The sequence below is a fragment of the Centroberyx affinis genome, unplaced genomic scaffold, assembly GCF_046629955.1.
Source record: "Centroberyx affinis isolate AG114_WGS23_722 - 3 ecotype Tasmania unplaced genomic scaffold, CSIRO-AGI_Caff_v1 ptg002975l_1, whole genome shotgun sequence".
NCBI lineage: Eukaryota > Metazoa > Chordata > Actinopteri > Beryciformes > Berycidae > Centroberyx > Centroberyx affinis.
The window spans coordinates 46807-68461 of NW_027281083.1; the positions used below are offsets into that span (position 1 = coordinate 46807).

Sequence of the window (21655 nt, forward strand, 5' to 3'; positions counted from 1 at the left end):
AATAAGAAGTATTATATTTAGACTTGGTCCTCAAAATGAATGGAAGTGAATGAGGAGCCTGACACCTGGGAGGAATGGTGGTGTTGACAGTGGACGACAGGGACAGTAGTGGCCACTAGCTTATTTGTAGATGACTTTAGATAGAGACAAGTTCTACTAAAGTGAAATATCCCTTTAAAGGTTGAGATTTACCAAGTGTTAACACCAGTGCATGGTTTGCACCTGTTTCACTTTTGTTGATCAAACGTTTACATACAAGTAAAATTTACAGCTACAGGTAAAGTAGAAATTGTTCCGGGTATTATCTATAATTTGAGTCAATTGAGTCTTTAGAGTGAGTTTTTTGGGGAAACATTACATTAGTTAAATGTAAATGTCCATCATTCAGTTGTTCATCATCAAAAAGTTGTGTCAAATTGGAGTACTCGATTTCTGTTATGACCCATTAGACAAATAAATTAATTTTACAACGTTTTGTGTGTTGTTCTTGCATAGATTTAATGATATTTTTTTCACTTTACTTAAAGCAAACAATGACCACTTATAGCAAGCTATAGACTTATGACCAGCTTGTAATGTATTATATCTGCCTATACCTCAGGAATTTCATTACTTACCTTAAAGCACCCAATAACCACTTAGAGTAACTTATAATCACATTATAATGCATCATAACAGTGATTATAATGCATTATAAAATTATTATAATGTATTACAATTATGAGAATTATAATACACTATGATCCTTGCAAAAAAATGTCAGTGAGTGACCAGCAATTAAGTATTATGATACTTGACCTTATAAGTCATTATAAAATGCTTTATAATGTGTTATGATTATTGTTATAAAGCATTATGAATATTTATGAGTGCTTATAACTATAATTATACAGTGCTATAAGCAGATTATAACGCATTATACGTATGTTTATAATGCATTATAGACATAGGCTACGTATAATGCGTGGATAATGCGTTTTTAATTTTGATTCAGTATCAAACAGAAACGCTGTAACTTCAGTACTGGGATAAAATAGGAACAGGGACAACTGTGGAACCAAAATTTAAATTACCTTTAAGCAACTGTTCCATAAAATCACAGAGTAAACAGTGAAAATGTGGCCTATTTCTCATAAATGCAGAGTGATATTTCAGACTAATGGACTCAGTAGGATTACAGTAAGTAGAAGTTTATAATAGTCAGTTGTGACATGTGTATGCATTGGAGTAAATAAATGTTTGGCATGCTTTCATGTACAGTCAGTGAATATCACAAACTTTAACAAAATGCGTTTTCAATGTCATTAATCATGAATGCAGAAAGTTAATTTCTCACAGGAAGTCTATGTAACCTGCCCTAAGTCACCGCCAGCATCAGTGTGTTTACCGACAACAAAACATCTGCCGATTAAAACAAAACAAGTCACGCCACTAGAGTATTTTTACTTTTATTCCCTCATCAGAGACATCTGCTTACTGGACAACTAGTGCTGTTTGGAATGTGAAGCATATTAAACCATTTTACGAGACGAAATGTGAAGAAAACCCGCTGCGAGCCGAACACTGTGCCGGTGTATCAGAGAGGTTTGAAGCTTCCCTGAATAAAACGAAAGTCTCCTCAGCGCTAAACATGACGTCATCCCGAGAGGAAAGAAGTTTCGTCACTGCTCCAATAACAGTTCCACCTGAAAACTGCTCCGATCTGGGTCTTTTATCCCTAAAATGTGGAAGAGAAAACACAAGTGTCGCCACATTTCAACAGGACAGACAGAGCGGCTGTGTGTGTTGAGTCTACACGGTCCTCATGCTGTGTATAAGTCCCGCCTCTTGCTCTGCGTCGACAAACAGTCCAGTCAGACTCTGTAGACCTGTGAGAAGCAGACCGAGAGAGAGAGAGAAGACGAAATGGCAGAAGCCGCTCCAGCACCCGCCCCCGCCCCGGCTAAAGCCGCGAAGAAGAAGGCTCCCAGGCCGAAGAAGAGCGGCCCCAGCGTCGGAGAGCTGATCGTTAAAGCCGTGTCCGCCTCCAAGGAGCGGAGCGGCGTGTCTCTGGCCGCCGTCAAGAAGAGCCTGGCTGCCGAAGGCTACGACGTGGACAAGAACAAGACCCGCGTCAAGATCGCCATCAAGAAGCTGGTGGAAAAAGGCGATCTGGTCCAGACCAAGGGGACCGGGGCCTCCGGCTCCTTCAAGGTCGCCAAGAAGGCAGAAAAGGCCAAGAAGCCGGCTGCCAAGAAAGCAGCTCCGAAAGCCAAGAAGCCCGCTGCTAAGAAAGTCACCAAGAGCCCGAAGAAGAAGCCTGTAGCCAAGAAGGCTGCAGCTAAAAAGCCAGTAGCCGCTAAGAAATCCCCGAAGAAGGCGAAGAAGCCCGCAGCGGTCAAGAAAGCAGCTAAGAGCCCCAAGAAGCCGACCAAGAGTCCCAAGAAGGTGGCGAAGAAGCCCGCTGCTGCCAAGAAACCTGCCGCGAAGAAGACTGCCAAGCCCAAAGTCAAGACTGCAGCTAAGAAAGCAGCACCGAAGAAGAAGTAAGCTTCCGGCTTTACTTTACCCAAAAGGCTCTTTTAAGAGCCACCCACAACCTTCATGAAAGAGCATCTCCTTTTTTAAATTTTATGACAAACTATAAGCCTATCAATTGATATCAGAGGTTGATGTGGCAGATTAACCCCCCCCCCCCACACACACACCAGAAAAGCACTTGAGTTACATTTTCGATCAACTGGCCACAATGTTTACTGCTTCTCTGTTAACTGCTGGTTATTTCTTTGTAGATTAGAGACAAAGTAACTGCAGATAAGTGACACTATGTGACTTAGTTGTATACATTGTACAGTGTTGATACTTCTTCATTACATAGTGTGACGAGTGAAGAGATCAGTACTTTGTTGTTGATACTTTTTAATCCTCTGGAATCATGACAGGTTTGACTTTGATGCTTTGGGCTGCTGCTCATTTCCCACTCTGCACCTTTTCTGTTTCCTCTACTTTTCTCTTTAGATTATTCTACACAGATCCATCCACATAAACCAACCATAAATACATATGAATGCTAGAATGTTTTCATGTAAATACAGCTTGTATACTTATTTATAAATTGTATGTATTTTTTAATAAATCATAAATCCATGTGTTTTTCATTCTTAAAAATCCTCTCAGTGTGTTTATATTCTATTACTGTGTTACTTTAACTATTAGCTACTAATTATTACATATTACTTAATTGTTTTTGTTCATCGTGTTTTAATGTCTTATATTGGCTTGTATTTTTATCATGATTTTGCTGGTTATCTTTTCCATATGAGTGAAAAAAGTAATTGAAAATAGTAAAAGCCTTTCTGCCGCCGTTAGACTCAGCTGCTGTGGAGGAGCTTTGAATTGTGGTTTAGTGGTTTAGTTTGAATTTTGGGCGGGCTTTCCAAAGCGCTTCCTCCAATAGGCCGAGTTGATCTGATGAAGCTCGCGCCTCTCCTCGGGCAGGCCAATCAGCGTGTAGCAGCGCTCCGGCGTCGGCTATATAAAGCCGACATTCACTCTCAAGCGACATATTTTCTTCTGCCGTAAAGAAGGAAGAGCTGAGCTTTGAGCCATGGCCAGAACCAAGCAGACCGCCCGTAAATCCACCGGAGGAAAAGCTCCCAGGAAGCAGCTCGCCACCAAGGCTGCCAGGAAAAGCGCCCCGGCCACCGGCGGCGTCAAGAAGCCCCACCGTTACAGGCCCGGTACCGTGGCTCTCAGAGAGATCCGGCGCTACCAGAAATCCACTGAGCTGCTCATCCGCAAGCTGCCCTTCCAGCGCCTGGTCAGAGAAATCGCTCAGGATTTCAAGACTGACCTGCGCTTCCAGAGCTCCGCTGTCATGGCTCTGCAGGAGGCCAGCGAGGCTTACCTGGTCGGCCTCTTTGAGGACACCAACCTGTGCGCCATACACGCCAAGAGGGTCACCATCATGCCCAAGGACATACAGCTGGCCCGCCGCATCCGCGGAGAGCGAGCTTAAACCCCCTGGAGACCACCGACACAACGGCTCTTTTAAGAGCCACCTCCATGTTCACTACAAGAGTTTATTCCACTGCAACAAAACCATTACAGTGAAAGTCAATCCATAATTTATTTCCCAGCTCTTCTCACCTTGTCACTTGTATTTCCAACCAATATTTACCATCTAACCAGCTCATTGGCTGTGACATTTGATATAATCGCTTATTATTGTTATTTTCCTGCCATGTGATGATGAAACGAAAAACATTACAACAGTTAATGTTTCAGGGCACAACATGCTCTATACGCTGATAACTGGGTAACGACGAGAAGGCGATTAAAAACAAGGGAGTTTAAAACAGGTATGCCTAAATTGTGGAAGATCAATTTCGTCTGCTAATTTTATTTTATGTATTTATTTTGATTTGTATTAAATTAGTATGGGGGGGGGGGGGTTGTAGGTGTATGACTGTTGCCATTTACCATTATTATTTGATTAATGTGCTAAATTATTCCAGCATTAAAGAGTGCACTTGTTATTTGTAACTAATAACATGAAAAACACAAGATCACAAAAAAACATTAAAACGAAAGTAGTTTTACATAAAGTGAATGCACTCTGAAGTATATTAGCCACTAATTAGGTGCAAAAAAACTTTGTGTAAACTCCTGAAATCTGAATTTGATACTCTGCTCTTCATTCATTTTCTATGACCTGAAACAACACGGATGTGCTAAATTTGAATGAAACAGCTTCTCTTCACTAAAAATTGTGAACGTGATATTTCTGTGTTGTTCTGGCCAGTGTGGAGGATGTTATGGCAATCTGATAAAAGAAACCATGTTTATGACAGTGAAATGTTTTAAAGAGTTAATCCATCACATGTGAAACATGTTTTTGAGTTCTGAGAATCTTTATGACTTTTATCATAGAAATGTGACTTTAAACTCAGAACGCTGAGATTAATCTCAGAAATAAAATCAATTGTTCATGTGGCTCTAATCCTCTCTGTAAACTTTAGTCAGTTTGTCAAGAGACGTTTTATTTTGAAAATCCAACACACGACACAGCGGAAGTGTTATTTGCTGTGTTAACTTGACACCAGCTTTTTTCTGATTGGACGACGATTTTGAAGCTCAAACTGACCAATGAACAAGCAGCTCGAGGGAGATATAAACCGGCTCCCGACAGCTGCAACACATTCATTGATTTTCTAATCACAAGAAATTAACTGAAATGTCTGGACGTGGTAAAACAGGCGGCAAGGCTCGCGCCAAGGCAAAGACCCGCTCCTCTCGTGCCGGTCTTCAGTTCCCGGTCGGCCGTGTTCACAGGCTGCTGCGCAAAGGAAACTACGCCGAGCGCGTCGGTGCCGGAGCCCCGGTGTATCTGGCGGCGGTGCTCGAGTACCTGACCGCTGAGATCCTGGAGTTGGCCGGCAACGCCGCTCGCGACAACAAGAAGACCCGTATCATCCCCCGTCACCTGCAGCTGGCCGTCCGCAACGACGAGGAGCTCAACAAGCTGCTGGGCGGAGTCACCATCGCTCAGGGCGGCGTGCTGCCCAACATCCAGGCGGTGCTGCTGCCCAAGAAGACCGAGAAGCCCGCCAAGAAGTAAACTCACCAGCTTCTCCACACACAAACAAAGGCTCTTTTAAGAGCCACACAAACACGTAACAAGAGTTTTCCGGATTAATGTTGAATCTTGAACGTCAATTCCTGTACTTGTGCAGGTTGGCCTTGCTTTATACTAGATGACTAACATCTAATGTTCAATCTTGGTAATGCTGTAATGAGCCTAAAAGTTACATTTCCTTTAAAGGAGCTGCAAGTTAACATCAGTGTATACAACCACCAATGCTCACTGCATACTTCAGTATTCAACTCCCACCTCTTCACCCCCCCCCACACACACGCACACCATTTCTGTTTTTGCTCCAGCAAACATGTCAATCAGGAGCAGACAGTAGTGTAGAAGGAAAGTGTCAGAATAGAGTAGTATGGTGATAATATCAATCAGAATTCTTTATTTTGCCAAGTATGTTTGCACATACAAGGAAAGTGACTTGGTGTGGTTGGTGCATAAGGTACATAGACACAATAAGCAAAGAAGTTTACAATATAAGCAAAATATATACAAAATACAAAAAATAGCAAAATATTAACAACATGTATATGTTGTATTGCACATGTTAATTGTAAATTGTATGGTGAGGTAGGAGATGTTGGTGTTGCAGGAACAACAGTGAGTGTGTGTGTGAGTGTGTGAGTGTTTGTGTGTGTGAGTGTTTGTGTACAGTATGTGTGCAATGTTGTTTGGGATGGCTATTCTGTGGGTGAGTATGGGGGAGGAGGAGTAGGAGAAAATCCCTGATCTGGGCCTTTCACTCCTGCTTTTTTCCTTCCCCTTTGGGATGTGGAGACTGGACATTAATGTAGTGTAGTGTCTATGGGGGGAGGGGATAAGGGGCCATGACAGTGGGGGGTCCCGGGCCTTGTTGATGAGGCCAGCTGCAGACAGGAAGAAACCGTTCTTGTGGCATGAGGTTTTGGTCCTGATGGACCTCAGCCTCCTGCCAGAGGGGAGTGTTTCAAAAAGTTTGTGTCCAGGGTGGGAGGGGTCGGTCAGTTGTACTGGCAAGAGCCTTTCTGAATCCTGCCTGGTGGACCCCCAAAACTCCTAAGGCATCGAAGTGGCTTTGGAGCCTGTCGGCCAACACTCTTTCCAGAAGTTTGCCAAGGTTACTCAGGAGGCTGATAGGCCTGTAACTGACAGGCAGGTGGGGATCTTTGTGTGGTTTGGGGACCATAGACACTAAGGCTGATTTCCAAGGCTTTGGGAAATAACCAACATGGAGGCAAAGGGTATAGAGGTCTGCAAGTACAGCCAGGAACTCTGCTGATGCTTCTTTGATAAGCCGATTGTCCACTGTATCTTCACCAGGGGCTTTCACTTTGAGCTTCTTAAAATGCTCCTGGAGTTCCGTTATTGTGACCACTTTGATTAGAGGATGATTGATTTCTGTATTTCCTAGGGGTAGATGGGTAGGCAGACAAACCTGTCGCTCTACTATTTCCTTCCACTCTGGATCCAACAAGGGGTCATCTGGACATGAATGTACATTTTGCAGGTGCTCTTTAAAAACATGTGCTTTTTCCTTTTTCTTCCTCGACCATTTGGCCATTATGTCTTAACACTGTAATTCTTGAGTGTTTTTTCTTTCCATTAAGCTGATGGATTTTCTGCCAAAATGTTTTAGGATTTGGGTCATTGTTTAAATCCGTATAAAACCTGTTCCATGTTTTTTCTCGTTCCTTCCTGATTGCTTTCCGTATTTGTGTTTGTAGTTGGTTGATTTTTTGTTTGATCTCTGGAGACCTTGTTTTCACTTTACTGGTCGTGCAGTGTCTCTTTAAGCTGCAGGAGAGGCTGCACCGCCCCGCACAGCGCGCGCTTCATGCTTCACTCACGTCCTCAGATCAGCTTTATATAAGAGCTCGGTGGGGCGGTTGGTATCAGTTTTTTCTTGACTTTGAAAGGCAACACGATGAGTGGAAGAGGCAAAGGAGGAAAGGGACTCGGTAAAGGAGGCGCCAAGCGGCACCGTAAAGTCCTCCGTGATAACATCCAGGGAATCACCAAACCCGCCATCCGCCGTCTGGCTCGCCGCGGCGGAGTCAAGCGCATCTCCGGTCTCATCTACGAGGAGACCCGCGGGGTGCTCAAGGTCTTCCTGGAGAACGTCATCCGTGATGCCGTCACCTACACCGAGCACGCCAAGAGAAAGACCGTCACCGCCATGGATGTGGTGTATGCTCTGAAGAGGCAGGGCCGCACTCTGTACGGCTTCGGAGGTTAACGCCATTTACCGGACAACATCAAACACAAAGGCTCTTTTAAGAGCCGCCCACTGCTTTAAAAAGAGTCGATCCTTATTTACACTTCTCATGTTAAAAGTCTTTGTCTACAATAGCCTCAGCTGTGGTACAAAACCTGAAGACAAAAATATGCTGTTTCTCATAATGGAGAGGTATCAGACCGTGTTTTGTCTCTTTTCCGCACTGTCCAACACTGAATCAGTTTATTTGACTTATTACATGTGCATACAGAGAACAAACCACGTGTCTACTCCAATTCACTCAATCATTATTTATTTACACGTGTTAAAACGCTGTGGATGAACTTCAACACCAGAGAACAACAATCTCACTAGTTGAAGTCTCATTGATATTAACTGAATCTGTATTTATAACAGTTCAGCCCCCCTGCACTGATTGAGCATTCATGCTGTTCCAGTTCCCAGTATGTGGAGTCACCATCCCATCTGCTACACTACTATACAAGCTACACTATCAACAGCAATAATAATAATAATAATATATCATGCCATAGGAAATCTTCCAGCTGCAGTAGGAACATATGTGTTCTGGTTCCATGGTGTAATGGTTAGCACTCTGGACTCTGAATCCAGCGATCCGAGTTCAAATCTCGGTGGAACCTGATTTTCAGTTTAGTTCATGAATCTGAATCTATGATCTAAATCCCTTTGGTGCAGAAATAGATAGTGGTTGATGTGAAAGTTGGTAAAAAATACAGAATTTGTATTCTTGTGCGGGTGTGCAGAGGTACTACAAACCAGACTCCCATCTTCCCATCTACACATGAACCACTGAGCACACTAACGCTTCAGTAAAGCTTGCAAACACACCGTGTACTTTCAAATGTGTGTATTATGGCAAATGTTTTTGAAGCTGATAGGAATGTGGAAGCCCGCGCGTGGTTGCCAATGACAAAGTCAAAGTGGAAGAGACATAGAAATAGAATAGATAGAAACGCATGAGTATCATAGTAATCTCTTCAACAAACTCATGATTTCATCATGAAAACGCAAAGACTTTATCAATTTCATGCTCAGATGCTGCGTTGCTGCGTTTTTTGTAGTAATCTTCAGCAGCCGAACAACTACACGGTCGTATGCCTAGTTACTTGACTGGGCATATCAGTTCTACCCATTCTAGTTCTGTGGGAGAGAGGTCCTTGTTCAGCGCATGCCCAGAGTGATTGCAAAACTCAACCAATCGTATAGGAGGAACAGCACAGCTTCATTTGCATCAGCTGCCCCCAAAACCATCCGCTCTGCTCCTCTCAGCTCATTCTCTGCTTTGAAGTACCGAGATCTCGTCATGCCTGAACCCGCCAAGTCAGCGCCCAAGAAGGGCTCCAAGAAAGCCGTGACCAAGACCGCCGGCAAGGGCGGCAAGAAGCGCAGAAAGACCAGGAAGGAGAGCTACGCCATCTACGTGTACAAGGTGCTGAAGCAGGTCCATCCCGACACCGGCATCTCCTCCAAAGCCATGGTCATCATGAACTCTTTTGTCAGCGACATCTTCGAGCGCATCGCCGGTGAGTCGTCTCGCCTGGCTCACTACAACAAGCGCTCCACCATCACCTCCAGGGAGATCCAGACCGCCGTCCGCCTGCTGCTGCCCGGTGAGCTGGCCAAGCACGCCGTGTCCGAGGGCACTAAGGCGGTCACCAAGTACACCAGCTCCAAGTAAACCGCCTGGAGCCACATCCACCCAAAGGCCCTTTTAAGGGCCACACACTAATTCAACAAAGAGTTGATTCACTCACATTTCGTATGGGGAAATCTGTTTCCCTAGATCTAAAATTGTATTGCTCTTTACACTGGTTGGGAGACACATCAAAGCATTTCGAGGTGTAAACACATTTTTCATGGTGACACATTTTGCTCTCCATCACTTACAATAAATCACAAGTCTATATTAACAGATTTCATGAAGCATCTGTCTTTTCCACTCCCCACTATGTGAAGGGACCATTCCATATGCAATTCTAACTAAACACATAAGTAATATGCTGTATGAAAGCGTGACATGCTCAAGCAAAGATAGCAGGGTCAGTTTGTGTTGAGGTGGCCAGACAATGTGGCCTTAAGAGCCACATCATTGTTCAAGCTGTTTCACAGTCCTGGGGCCAGATGCATAAAGATAAACCCAGACTTAGACTTAAATGTGACCTTGAGTCAAACTTGCTATAGACACTTATGTTTACCTGTTCCTGCTAGTTCTTGATTGTTGTACATCTCTAATGGTTTGTTTCTGTCTCCAAAGACTCTCTCTTCTTCAGGTCCTTTCCAAAAACCAAAGATGCCATCCTTTATGAAAACGCTTCAGTATTTAAACTTGCTCTGACAGTAGCTGCCATAGCAACACAATTCTTAACTCAAGAATAGCCAGGGGAAGGTGGCTATATTTCCTACCTCAAAATAAGTCAGTCGTCATATTTAAGTAACAGACAGAATTAACCTAGTCCAACCTGAGAATCTAAGACCAGTCTAAGGTTTAGACTAGTCTTAACTAGCTTTATGCAACTGGCCCCAGAAAGCATTGTTTTGTATTCCGTAGAACCATTTGCTGCTTAGACTTCGCCTTCTAACAGCTTCACGTCAGTTAAACATTACAACTTTGAGTCTCACACTCCAAACGCTACTCATTTTCATGGCAACATGATGAAAGATCAAACTTCTGTTTAATGCTTGAGATTACTATAATAAATCAGTAACATACCTTGTAACAGTCGCAGATATGCCTACTGTGCTTTTGGAACATAGTTTGGTTGCAGTGACGGATTGGGTCACTGGGTGGCGCTCCTCGTTTTTACTGAGAGTTACAGTCACAGGTTGAGTACTACTCCCAGTCTGTCTCCCGACGAGTAGCTTGTGTCTTCAGTAACGATTTGGTACGTGTTAAACTATATCAATCTACATGTATGTTGAGAGATTATAGTGCCGTAGAGACCAGGCAAGTGGTTGACAAGTATAGGTGAATAAAGTGTGTGAAATCCCAATACTGACGTCACCTGGCTCTGTCATGCTATCTTGGAGCAACCTAAAGCTAATGTAAGCTAAGACACGACCAAGCACGTTACAACCTTTCTTCACGCCATTCACTATTGATTGACTTACCAGTTCAGCTACTGTAGCTTTACCTTTCTATAATTAACTATGGCTCTAATTTCAGTCCGGGCAAGGATTTCTTGAGTTGGACTATAACGGAGTCCATTTATCCGTTCATATCCTCCTTCCTTCCAGCTGAATGTTCCTCAGTGTCTCCATCAGTCTGAGCAGAGATTCCTCTCTGCCTCCATAAAGCTCTGAGAGAGAAAACAGATTCCTCCCCGTCGGGGAATTGAACCCCGGTCTCCCGCGTGACAGGCGGGGATACTCACCACTATACTAACGAGGAGAGGTGCTGAAAGATAGGACCATGTCACGTGGTAGAGACACTTGAGGGAGCACTTCCTACGGAAGTTCTAAAACACTACGGATGCGATATATTTTTGGCCACAACGTGGGAGTCTATGGGCTGGTGGCGCTGTTCCCTCTTTTTCCGGCTAGTTGGCAGTTAGGTACTTCTTGGCTAGTTAGAGAAACACTAGGCCTCTGTGATATGGGAATATGACAAAGAAATGAAATAAAAAAGTTTAAATGTTTAACTCAACTGGTACTTGGATAGTTCTAAAGAGATTATATAGGAGAGGAAAAGGATAATTTGAACCAGGAGGAGACACCTGGCTTCCACTTTTTCCATCCAACCATATCTGCTTATCCATCCTTCATGGAGCAGAACAGGCTGTTGTGGCCTCATCATCTCTTCATGACGGTAACTGACAGTGAATCAGAATCTGCTGCGACTGCTTTCATTTTACTCTGATTTAGCTCGCTTCTTCACATCATTCAAAGCTCCTAGAGGATCAAATAAGGATCACGATCGGATCGGATGAGACACAAAGGCTGAAAACCTTAGCTAAAACTGCCTAAAAGCATTTGCATTCAGTCTCTATGGGAGTTCTAAAACACTACTGTGTCTCTCTGTGTCCAGACAGACATCAGATCAGATGAGACAGAAGACTGAAAACCACAATTTGTTCCTGTGTAGGCCCTTATGTGGAGCTACAAGCTTCTTTCTTTCTTTCTGAAAGTAAAATATAGCCTAGGCGTATCTAAAAAAATAAATAGGCCTACATGCTACGGTATACTTTTGAATGCAGCGCAATGCACTTAACATTATAGGTAAACACAAATGATGCATAAAAATAATGATATGCATAAAAAGACAAACAAAAGGGAATTTAACAATAAAAACACAAGACACAATAAAACCAGAGATGGAATAACAGAATAAAGAGGAACAATACAATTTTACTACTAAAACTACATCCATTTGCGATATTTAAACATATGTAGGTAAGCCTAACCTAGATCATATTTGTTTAGGCTATGCATGGATGAAGAAAATTAAATATATAAATGTTATTAGGATATTTTGCAATTTATAGGACTACATTTATTTGCTTATTGTTTGAACAGCCTACAGGTTGCTTTATGTCCTCCGAGTGTTGTTATGATTAGGCCTCATGTCCTTTGAGAATTGTTGTTAGTGTATCTAAAATAATCATTATTGTCAGTATATGTTAAATTGTGATTTTCTGGAAGCTGCTGCGTCTGCCTGAGTACTAATAAGATTCACCTGCGAGTGACGGATTCAGTTTTTTGCCTAAAATAAATTAATTGGAGTGCTGTCCTGGATCCTTATGTTACACATTTTTCGAGGACTCAGCACTCACATAAATGACTGAAAGATTCAAGTGAGGGTTGGGGTTTTTTTTGTAAATTGCTCAAAATTACATCTTTCCGATCCATAAAAACCACAGTTACGGTGTAGTTACCGTGCGAGACACTCCGGCAGGTAACGTTAGATATCGTTTTTATGGGATAAAAATTTGTCCGCTAGATTTGTGTGTTTTTTTGCAACAGAATTCATAAACTTGTTTTAAAGACTCCTGAGAAATGTTTTAAACAGCTAAAAAGAGCATAGTTCACCAGCTCGATCGTCTTCTTCTGTTGAGTTTTATGGCGGTTGGCATCCATAAGTGTTGCATTACCGCCATCTGCTGGATTGTAATAGCTTCACAGCGCAAACTCATAGCTCGATCAAAGAGAGCTCGATCGACTGGTTGAGCCTGCTGGGTCTGTAATACTGTTCATTCACCAATCAGAGGCTTTAACCCGCCCCCTGACTTTTGATTACAATTACAATTTCACATTTGGCAGACGCTTTTATCCAAAGTGACTTACACATGAGCTTTTCATACAACACAAGCAAGGTTCTAGTTAGGAGAGAACGAGAGTAAGTGCTATAAAGCTAAGTTCTGGTCCAATAGGACATAGGTGCTACAAGGCAGTGCTATGAGGCAATGCATAGAGTGCATAGAGGCAACATTTTTTTTGGTTTGGTTACACGGGCCATTAGGTGAGAAGGTATTCGCTAAAGAGCTGGGTCTTTAGCCTTTTCTTAAGGATTGAGAGGGACTCTGTGGATCGAATGGAGTTTGGTAACTCGTTCCACCACCGAGGAACCACAGAAGAAGAGTCTGGCTAGAGACTTAGGGCCTTGCTGTGGTGGCAGCATCAGGCGCCGCTCCTTGGCAGAGCGTAGTGATGGATGAAGTTGACAGATTTATTTATTTCGCTGCAGCAAGTTACACTATGGAAAAATGAAAGTATATATAAATAAATAAATACAATTATAAATAGATAAATAAATGTGTGAATAAATGAATAAGTAAATAAATAAATTAATATACGAATGAATAAATAAATATACACGTGTAAATAAATAAATAAATAAATAAATAAATAAATAAATACATAAATAAATTTAACATTGATATATTTAATGTCTCATTTAATTTGTGATTTATTTATTTATGGTGACAATTAAGCATTAAATCGCATAATTGTATTTATTCATTTATTTAAGCATTTTATTATATAATTATATATTTATTAAGCATTAAATTATATAATTGTTTATTTATTCATTTATTTAAGCATTTGGTTATATAATTATACATTTATTCATTTATTTAAGAATTTAATTATATAATTATTTATGTATTTATATATATAGCTTTGGCCCTTAAAACCCTCCATACGTTTTATCTGGTTTTGTGCACCGCTTATTTACTCAGTAGCACTTTCAGATTAACCTGTAATGAAAAGTGCATTACAAATAAAATGTATTATTATTATTATTAGTATTATTATTATTATAACACCAAGCCCCTGTAATAAGGAAATACCACAATGAAAATGGAAATACCTGATGATGATTTTGATGACGTATTTCTATCTCCTATATTTTACTAAACTTGGTTAGGCCGTTTTGTGTGCGTATTAAACTCTGATTTTAGAGAAGTGCTATGTTGTATTATGCTAAATAAAATTGGAAAGTGTTTTGTAGAGATCAGACAGGAGAGGAAGAACCAGGAGGAGAAACTTTTTCTTCTGTCTTTTAATACAACTTTTAATCTGCTCAAGTTCTCCAGATTCAACCGTGTCTGCTTTGATTTTATTCAGAGAGTTAGTTGGCTGTCCAGATCATTCAAAGCTCCTACATCAGTGATTCTCAACCTTTTTCATATCAATTTAGTCCACATTAGAGCCACAGACCCTCATCTGATGAGATTTTGTCTCTCAGAGCCAAATCTGAGAATATTTTTGTTAGATATGATTTTGTCCAGAACTCCATGACTATCTGTATTGTTGGTAGAGAAATAACAGAGAAACTATGATTAAAACATGAATTCTAAGAGATAAAAAAAACATAAAAACAATGATATGCATAAAAATACAAACAAAGGGGAATTTAACAATAAAAACATGATACACAATAAACAGAAATGGAATAACATTCACTCTGTTCATGCCTTGCAGCAGGATTCTAAATTCCAGTGGGTTTGTGGTTCTTGCTCCATTGAAATCTATGAGAGAATCAGGGAAAACTCCGTTTTAAGCAAAAGGAAAATTATCTATCGACTAAGAAAGAAGTTAGTGTGCAGTTATGTTATGCTGCTATGTGTTATAAACCATTATTTGAAGGAAAGGTTCCATTTAGTGTAACCTTTGTTTGTTTGGATGTGTATATATATATATATAAACTCAAGTTTTTATAGAGTTTTATCTCACCTGAAGATGTTGTGCCAGTGAGCTCCTGTCAGCTCTCTGAAAGACTGTTTTGGTGTTTTTCATTATTGACTACCTGCTTTGTGTTAGCCTACCTGCTGATGTTCTGAAGTGTAAACTTGGGTAACACTTTCAGTTACAATTATTTTTTGTAGGTTTAAATTGCTGGGGTCAATTTGACCCCAAACATAAGAGATTTCTATTTATTTTTAACATAATCGGAGGGTTAAGTGTCATTAATCATGACTGCAGCATTCACCGGAGCCAGAAAGAAAACTCCTCAGGAACAATCTCTCACAGGAAGTCACCGGCAGATCAGTGTGTTTACTGACACCAAACAATCCGCCGATTAAAACAAAACTAATCACACCAATGCAGTACTTTCACTTTTATTCCCTCGTCAGACATTTCTGCTTACTGGACAACTAGTGCTGTTTGGAATGTGAAGCATATTAAACCATTTTACGAGACGAAATGTGAAGAAAACCCGCTGCGAGCCGAACACTGTGCCGGTGTATCAGAGAGGTTTGAAGCTTCCCTGAATAAAACGAAAGTCTCCTCAGCGCTAAACATGACGTCATCCCGAGAGGAAATAAGTTTTGTCACTGCTCCAATAACAGTTCCACTTGAAAACTGCTCCGATCTGCGTCTTTTATCTGTAAAAGGTGGAGGAGAAAACACAAGTTTCGCCACATCTGAGCTGCACAGGGAGCGGCTGTGTGTATTGAGTCTACACGGTCCTCATGCTGTGTATAAGTCCCGCCTCTTGCTCTGCGTCGACAAACAGTCCAGTCAGACTCTGTAGAGCTGTGAGAAGCAGACCAGACTAGAAGAGAATAATGGCAGAAGTCGCTCCAGCTGCACCCGCCGCTGCCGCCCCGGCTAAAGCGGCCAAACCCGCGAAGAAGAAGGCCGTGAAGCCGAAGAAGAGCGGCCCCAGCGTCGGTGAGCTGATCGTTAAAGCCGTGTCCGCCTCCAAGGAGCGGAGCGGCGTGTCTCTGGCCGCTGTCAAGAAGAGCCTGGCTGCCGGAGGCTACGACGTGGACAAGAACAAGACCCGCGTCAAGATCGCCATCAAGAAGCTGGTGGAAAAAGGAGATCTGGTCCAGACCAAGGGGACCGGGGCCTCCGGCTCCTTCAAGGTCGCCAAGAAGACAGAAAAGGCCAAGAAGCCGGCTGCCAAGAAAGCAGCTCCGAAAGCCAAGAAGCCCGCTGCTAAGAAAGTCACCAAGAGCCCGAAGAAGAAGCCTGTAGCCAAGAAGGCTGCTGTCGCTAAGAAATCCCCCAAGAAGGAGAAGAAGCCCGCAGCGGTCAAGAAAGCAGCCAAGAGCCCCAAGAAGCCGACCAAGAGTCCCAAGAAGGTGGCGAAGAAGCCCGCTGCTGCCAACAAACCTGCCAACAAGAAGACTGCCAAGCCCAAAGTCAAGACTGCAGCTAAGAAAGCAGCACCGAAGAAGAAGTAAACGTCCAAGTGTCACGTGACCTACAAAAGGCTCTTTTAAGAGCCACCCACACATTCCAGTCAAAGAGCATCTTTACTAAATATAGCCTATATCTATTTTAGTCAATGTCCACTCGCACCAAGGTCATGCAGTGGCCAAGACGGCTAATAAGGTCAACTTTATTCTTCACATTAATGGAACTACACTGGGCACTCTGATTGTTTTCTAAATATTCAGCAACAAACAGGTCCATCTGAGACTAAATCAATAACAGAAACTGGATTTTATTACGTTTTGAAGTTTTTACTTAGGATCAAGTTTCAAACAGAAACACTGTGACTTGCAGTACATTCAGTACTGGGATCAAATCACAGACAAATGTGGAACCAAAACTCAAATGATCTCTAATAAATAGCAAATAACTTCATCTTTGGAGTCAAGGTTTACAAGAGATAAGATAGAAGATTGTACTTTATTCATCCCCTTGGGGAAGTTCAGGAAGAAGGCTTTATTGTGAACTTGAATGGAACTACACTGGGCACTCTGATTGTTTTGTGTCAAAAGCGGACAGCATGTCAGGAGAGACTGGGCATAAGCAGACAGTCCAAAGAACAGGAAAGCATCCAGGCATTACTTTTCAACCAAACACTCTTTTAGGCCAAATAAAATGTATCTGTCTGAGTGAGACAGTAGTTTGCATAGACTGAGTTTAATATCCAAACCCACACTTGCAGCAGAATAATGGAAAATGTCAGTTCAATGTGATTACTCAGGTTTAAATTACAATATGTCGTTTTTGTGCATATATCATACAATTATTGTGTCTATATAATGTTAATATATTGTATATCTATATTGTTGCGTCCATTTCTGAAGACGGCCCACTTACAGGAGCAAAATATTTTATTCATCAATATTTAATTTGATGTAGGCCTAATTATTTACCTTCATTTGGCCGGTTAATATTTCACAATGAAAGTCACTTGCTTCACTGCATCTGCTCGTAGTGTTTGATTCTTCAAACATTTAGGCTGCTGTTAATAAGCCTGTGGGTTTCATCCACAAAGAGAAGAATAATGTACCCAGGGAGGTTTACTGAGTGTTCATGTGTGTAAGCGAAGCTCTGTCTGATCCTCACGACCAAACTCTTCTTCCTTTTCAGTAAAAGCCTTTCAGTCTGTGAGACTCAGCTGCTGTGGAGGAGTGGTTCAGTTTGAACTTGAGGCGGGCTTTCCATGAGCGCCAATAGGCGATCTGCTGAGGCTCGCGCCTCTCCTCGGGCAGGCCAATCAGCGTGTAGTAGCGCTGCAGCGTCGACTATATAAAGCCGACTTTCCTTCTCATACGACATATTTTCTTCTGCCGTAAAGAAGGAAGAGCTGAACTTTGAACCATGGCCAGAACCAAGCAGACCGCCCGTAAATCCACCGGAGGAAAAGCTCCCAGGAAGCAGCTCGCCACCAAGGCTGCCAGGAAAAGCGCCCCGGCCACCGGCGGCGTCAAGAAGCCCCACCGTTACAGGCCCGGTACCGTGGCTCTCAGAGAGATCCGCCGCTACCAGAAATCCACAGAGCTGCTCATCCGCAAGCTGCCCTTCCAGCGCCTGGTCAGAGAAATCGCTCAGGATTTCAAGACCGACCTGCGCTTCCAGAGCTCCGCTGTCATGGCTCTGCAGGAGGCCAGCGAGGCTTACCTGGTCGGCCTCTTTGAGGACACCAACCTGTGCGCCATACACGCCAAGAGGGTCACCATCATGCCCAAGGACATACAGCTGGCCCGCCGCATCCGCGGAGAGCGAGCTTAAACCCCCCGCCAGACCACAGACACAACGGCTCTTTTAAGAGCCACCTCCATATTCACTACAAGAGTTTATTCCACGCCAACAAAAACATTACAGTGACAGTCAATATAATCACTTGTCTCCTAGTATGTATGTCTAAATGGTGTTCTACACAACTAACATTCACATCATGTCACTTGTATTTCCAATGTTCACCATACCCAGCTCATGGCTGACACATGGCTGTGACATTTGATCATAATCACCTTATTATGTCAGTTACTTCAAAGCTGGGAGGAATAGGTGAAAAAGTTTTCAACACATCAGTGTGGAGCTTAAATAGACAATGTTGACGTCTGATTTTATTTTGTTTTGTATGAAATAAGTATGGGTGGGGGGGGGGGGTGAGATTGGGATTGGACAACAGCTGGAGCTTTGCAGGTGTATGACTGTTGCCATTTACCATTATTATTTATATTAAAACGAAAGTAGTTTTACATAAAGTGAATGCACTCTGGAGTATATTAGCCACTAATTAGGTGCAAAATGTCATAAAAAAACCTTTGTGTAAACTCCTGAAATCTGAATTTGATACTCTTGATGCTCTTTTCTATGACCTGAAACAACACAGATGTGCTAAATTTGAATGAAACAGCTTCTCTTCACTAAAAATTGTGAACGTGATATTTCTGTGTTGTGCTGGCCAGTGTGGAGGATGTTATGGCAATCTGATAAAAGAAACCATGTTTATGACAGTAAAATGTTAAAGAGTTAATCCATCACATGTGAAACATGTTTTTGAGTTCTGAGAATCTTTATGACTTTATTTGACTTTAAATTTAGAACACTGAGATTAATTTTAGGAATGAAATAAATTGTTCACGTGGCTCTAATCCTCTCTGTAAACTTTAGTCAGTTTGTCAAGAGACGTTTTATTTTGAAAATCCAAGTCACGACACATGTACAGTGTGATGTGGTTCCATGGTGTAATGGTTAGCACTCTGGACTCTGAATCCAGCGATCCGAGTTCAAATCTCGGTGGAACCTGATTTTCAGTTTAGTTCATGAATCAGAATCTAGAATCTCAATCCCTTTGGTGCAGAAATAGATAGTGGTTGATGTGAAAGTTGATAAAAATACAGATGTATTCTTGTGCGGCTGCGCAGAGGTACTATGTACAAACCAGACTTCCATCTTCCCATCTAAACATGAACCACTGAGCACACTAACGCTTCAGTAAAGCTTGCAAACACACCGTGTACTTTCAAATGTGTGTATTATGGCAAATGTTTTTGAAGCTGATAGGAATGTGGAAGCCCGCGCGCGGTTGCCAATGACAAAGTCTTTGTGTGGAATTGAATGATTAGAGAAATAGAAATAGAATAGATAGAAACGCATGAGTATCATAGTAATCTCTGGCATAAGACAAACAGAAGTTTGATCTTTCATCATGTTGCCATGAAAATGAGTAGCATCCAGTTTCTCTTCAGTGTGTGAGACTCAGAAAGTTGTGATGTTTAACTGACACTGACATGTTCAACAACATGATTTCATCATGAAAACGCAAAGACTTTATCAATTTCATGCTCAAATGCTGCGTTTCAAAGGTTTTTGTAGTAATCTTCAGTAGCCGAACAACTACACGGTCGTATGCCTAGTTACTTGACTGGGCATATCAGTTCTACTCATTCTAGTTCTGTGGGAGAGAGGTCCTTGTTCAGCGCATGCCCAGAGTGATTGCAAAACTCAACCAATCGTATAGGAGGAACAGCACAGCCTCATTTGCATCAGCTGCCTCCAAAACCATCCGCTCTGCTCCTCTCAACTCATTCTCTGCTGTAAAGTACCGAGATCTCGTCATGCCTGAACCCGCCAAGTCAGCGCCCAAGAAGGGCTCCAAGAAAGCCGTGACCAAGACCGCCGGCAAGGGCGGCAAGAAGCGCAGAAAGACCAGGAAGGAGAGCTACGCCATCTACGTGTACAAGGTGCTGAAGCAGGTCCATCCCGACACCGGCATCTCGTCCAAGGCCATGGGCATCATGAACTCCTTCGTCAACGACATCTTCGAGCGCATCGCCGGTGAGGCGTCTCGCCTGGCTCACTACAACAAGCGCTCCACCATCACCTCCAGGGAGATCCAGACCGCCGTCCGCCTGCTGCTGCCCGGTGAGCTGGCCAAGCACGCCGTGTCCGAGGGCACTAAGGCGGTCACCAAGTACACCAGCTCCAAGTAAACCGCCTGGAACTGCATCCACTCAAAGGTCCTTTTAAGGGCCACACACTACTTCAACTAAGAGCTTATTCACTCATTTGGTATGGAGAAATCTGTTTCCCTAGATCTAAACTTGTTTTAGAAACACTGATAAGGATAGACATCAAAACATTTCAAGGTGTTTTTTTGACACATTTTTGCTGCTGGAAACATGTATCCCTTTTGTAAGCGCTTTCGCATAAATGCTCTATGTTAATGATGCATAATTGATAACTGATTTCATATTTTTCATATATTTTAATTTCATGCAATAAATAGGCTAAATAATGTGTTTGTAAAGTTAAAATTTAAATCTGATGTGATTAAACGGATTTGTCCCATACAGTACAGGAATATACTGAGATACAGCAGTTGTTCAAAAATAGTATATAGTATTGTATGTTCAAAAATGAACATAGGCTACTGAAAAGGTCGTAGCAACTAGTACATTTGTCCATTGTTTATATTTTCACGTTTCTGTTCCGGAACTAACGTTATCTGTTTGTAGCACCACTACGACGGAATTCATTGATGGACTGTATACAATCCAGTGTGAGCGGATGTCTCATTAAGCTCTGCTATATTGCATTCAAAGTTATAATTATTGACGTCTGAAGTCAAAGCAGACGGTCAAAGAGACTTTCGAAAGATTTTCAAGGACTCAAGAACCTGTTTTCATGACAAGCGGCCAACCAGGTATTTTGTTCTACTTGTAGAATGTTTCATGTTCGCGCTAAGCGTCATTTTGTATTTTCATTTGTTTTCATGCTATGTACTGTACATACTGTTCATGTGTTTTGTACTATGTTCATTCACACATATAGTTCTCACGGCGTGACCAAGGCGTGGATGCATCAGAAAACAAGACGTGCCCAAACAATAAACGCCCGTTTCAAAGAACCGACCTGTGTCTGTGTTGTGAAGAGAGCCACACCTTTAGTGTATCTCTATTTACCTTTGGTCTAAACTAACTCTCCATCACTGACAGTAAATCACATGTCTGTATTAACATTTGCAGATTAGAAGCTCCATAGATTTCATGATGCATCTGTCTTTTCCACTCTCCAGTATGTGAAGGGACCATTCCTTATGCAATTCTTACTAAACACATCTGATATGACAGTAATATATATCACGCTGTATATGAAAG

General features: G+C 42.2%; 8 protein-coding genes and 1 non-coding gene across 9 annotated transcripts; 8 read left to right on the top strand and 1 right to left on the bottom strand.

The window, feature by feature from the left end:
• Positions 1 to 1905: 1905 nt before the first annotated feature.
• Positions 1906 to 2529, top strand: LOC139658839 (histone H1-like). The gene has a single exon (XM_071537016.1). The coding sequence runs from the start codon at positions 1906 to 1908 to the stop codon at positions 2527 to 2529; it is 624 nt and encodes a 207-aa protein (XP_071393117.1).
• A 1039-nt stretch (positions 2530 to 3568) lies between these two features.
• On the top strand, positions 3569 to 3997 carry LOC139658845 (histone H3). The gene has a single exon (XM_071537022.1). The coding sequence runs from the start codon at positions 3587 to 3589 to the stop codon at positions 3995 to 3997; it is 411 nt and encodes a 136-aa protein (XP_071393123.1). The 5' UTR covers positions 3569 to 3586.
• A 1218-nt stretch (positions 3998 to 5215) lies between these two features.
• Positions 5216 to 5615, top strand: LOC139658837 (histone H2A-like). The gene has a single exon (XM_071537014.1). The coding sequence runs from the start codon at positions 5216 to 5218 to the stop codon at positions 5597 to 5599; it is 384 nt and encodes a 127-aa protein (XP_071393115.1). The 3' UTR covers positions 5600 to 5615.
• Positions 5616 to 7529: 1914 nt separating this feature from the next.
• Positions 7530 to 7841, top strand: LOC139658846 (histone H4). Its single transcript, XM_071537023.1, has one exon. It carries the CDS (start codon positions 7530 to 7532, stop codon positions 7839 to 7841), a length of 312 nt encoding a protein of 103 aa, XP_071393124.1.
• A 1324-nt stretch (positions 7842 to 9165) lies between these two features.
• On the top strand, positions 9166 to 9540 carry LOC139658838 (histone H2B-like). Its single transcript, XM_071537015.1, has one exon. It carries the CDS (start codon positions 9166 to 9168, stop codon positions 9538 to 9540), a length of 375 nt encoding a protein of 124 aa, XP_071393116.1.
• A 1638-nt stretch (positions 9541 to 11178) lies between these two features.
• On the bottom strand, positions 11179 to 11250 carry trnad-guc (transfer RNA aspartic acid (anticodon GUC)). Its single transcript has one exon. It is a non-coding gene; the product is annotated as a tRNA-Asp (tRNA).
• Positions 11251 to 15871: 4621 nt separating this feature from the next.
• Positions 15872 to 16495, top strand: LOC139658840 (histone H1-like). Its single transcript, XM_071537018.1, has one exon. The coding sequence runs from the start codon at positions 15872 to 15874 to the stop codon at positions 16493 to 16495; it is 624 nt and encodes a 207-aa protein (XP_071393119.1).
• Positions 16496 to 17849: 1354 nt separating this feature from the next.
• Positions 17850 to 18278, top strand: LOC139658844 (histone H3). Its single transcript, XM_071537021.1, has one exon. The coding sequence runs from the start codon at positions 17868 to 17870 to the stop codon at positions 18276 to 18278; it is 411 nt and encodes a 136-aa protein (XP_071393122.1). The 5' UTR covers positions 17850 to 17867.
• Positions 18279 to 20113: 1835 nt separating this feature from the next.
• On the top strand, positions 20114 to 20488 carry LOC139658843 (histone H2B 1/2). The gene has a single exon (XM_071537020.1). The coding sequence runs from the start codon at positions 20114 to 20116 to the stop codon at positions 20486 to 20488; it is 375 nt and encodes a 124-aa protein (XP_071393121.1).
• Positions 20489 to 21655: the final 1167 nt, after the last annotated feature.

Excerpts from the sequence above, each read along its gene's own strand:
- LOC139658839 (XM_071537016.1), top strand. The coding sequence starts at position 1,906 with ATGGCAGAAGCCGCTCCAGCACCCGCCCCCGCCCCGGCTAAAGCCGCG.
- LOC139658845 (XM_071537022.1), top strand. The coding sequence starts at position 3,587 with ATGGCCAGAACCAAGCAGACCGCCCGTAAATCCACCGGAGGAAAAGCT.
- LOC139658837 (XM_071537014.1), top strand. The coding sequence starts at position 5,216 with ATGTCTGGACGTGGTAAAACAGGCGGCAAGGCTCGCGCCAAGGCAAAG.
- LOC139658846 (XM_071537023.1), top strand. The coding sequence starts at position 7,530 with ATGAGTGGAAGAGGCAAAGGAGGAAAGGGACTCGGTAAAGGAGGCGCC.
- LOC139658838 (XM_071537015.1), top strand. The coding sequence starts at position 9,166 with ATGCCTGAACCCGCCAAGTCAGCGCCCAAGAAGGGCTCCAAGAAAGCC.
- LOC139658840 (XM_071537018.1), top strand. The coding sequence starts at position 15,872 with ATGGCAGAAGTCGCTCCAGCTGCACCCGCCGCTGCCGCCCCGGCTAAA.
- LOC139658844 (XM_071537021.1), top strand. The coding sequence starts at position 17,868 with ATGGCCAGAACCAAGCAGACCGCCCGTAAATCCACCGGAGGAAAAGCT.
- LOC139658843 (XM_071537020.1), top strand. The coding sequence starts at position 20,114 with ATGCCTGAACCCGCCAAGTCAGCGCCCAAGAAGGGCTCCAAGAAAGCC.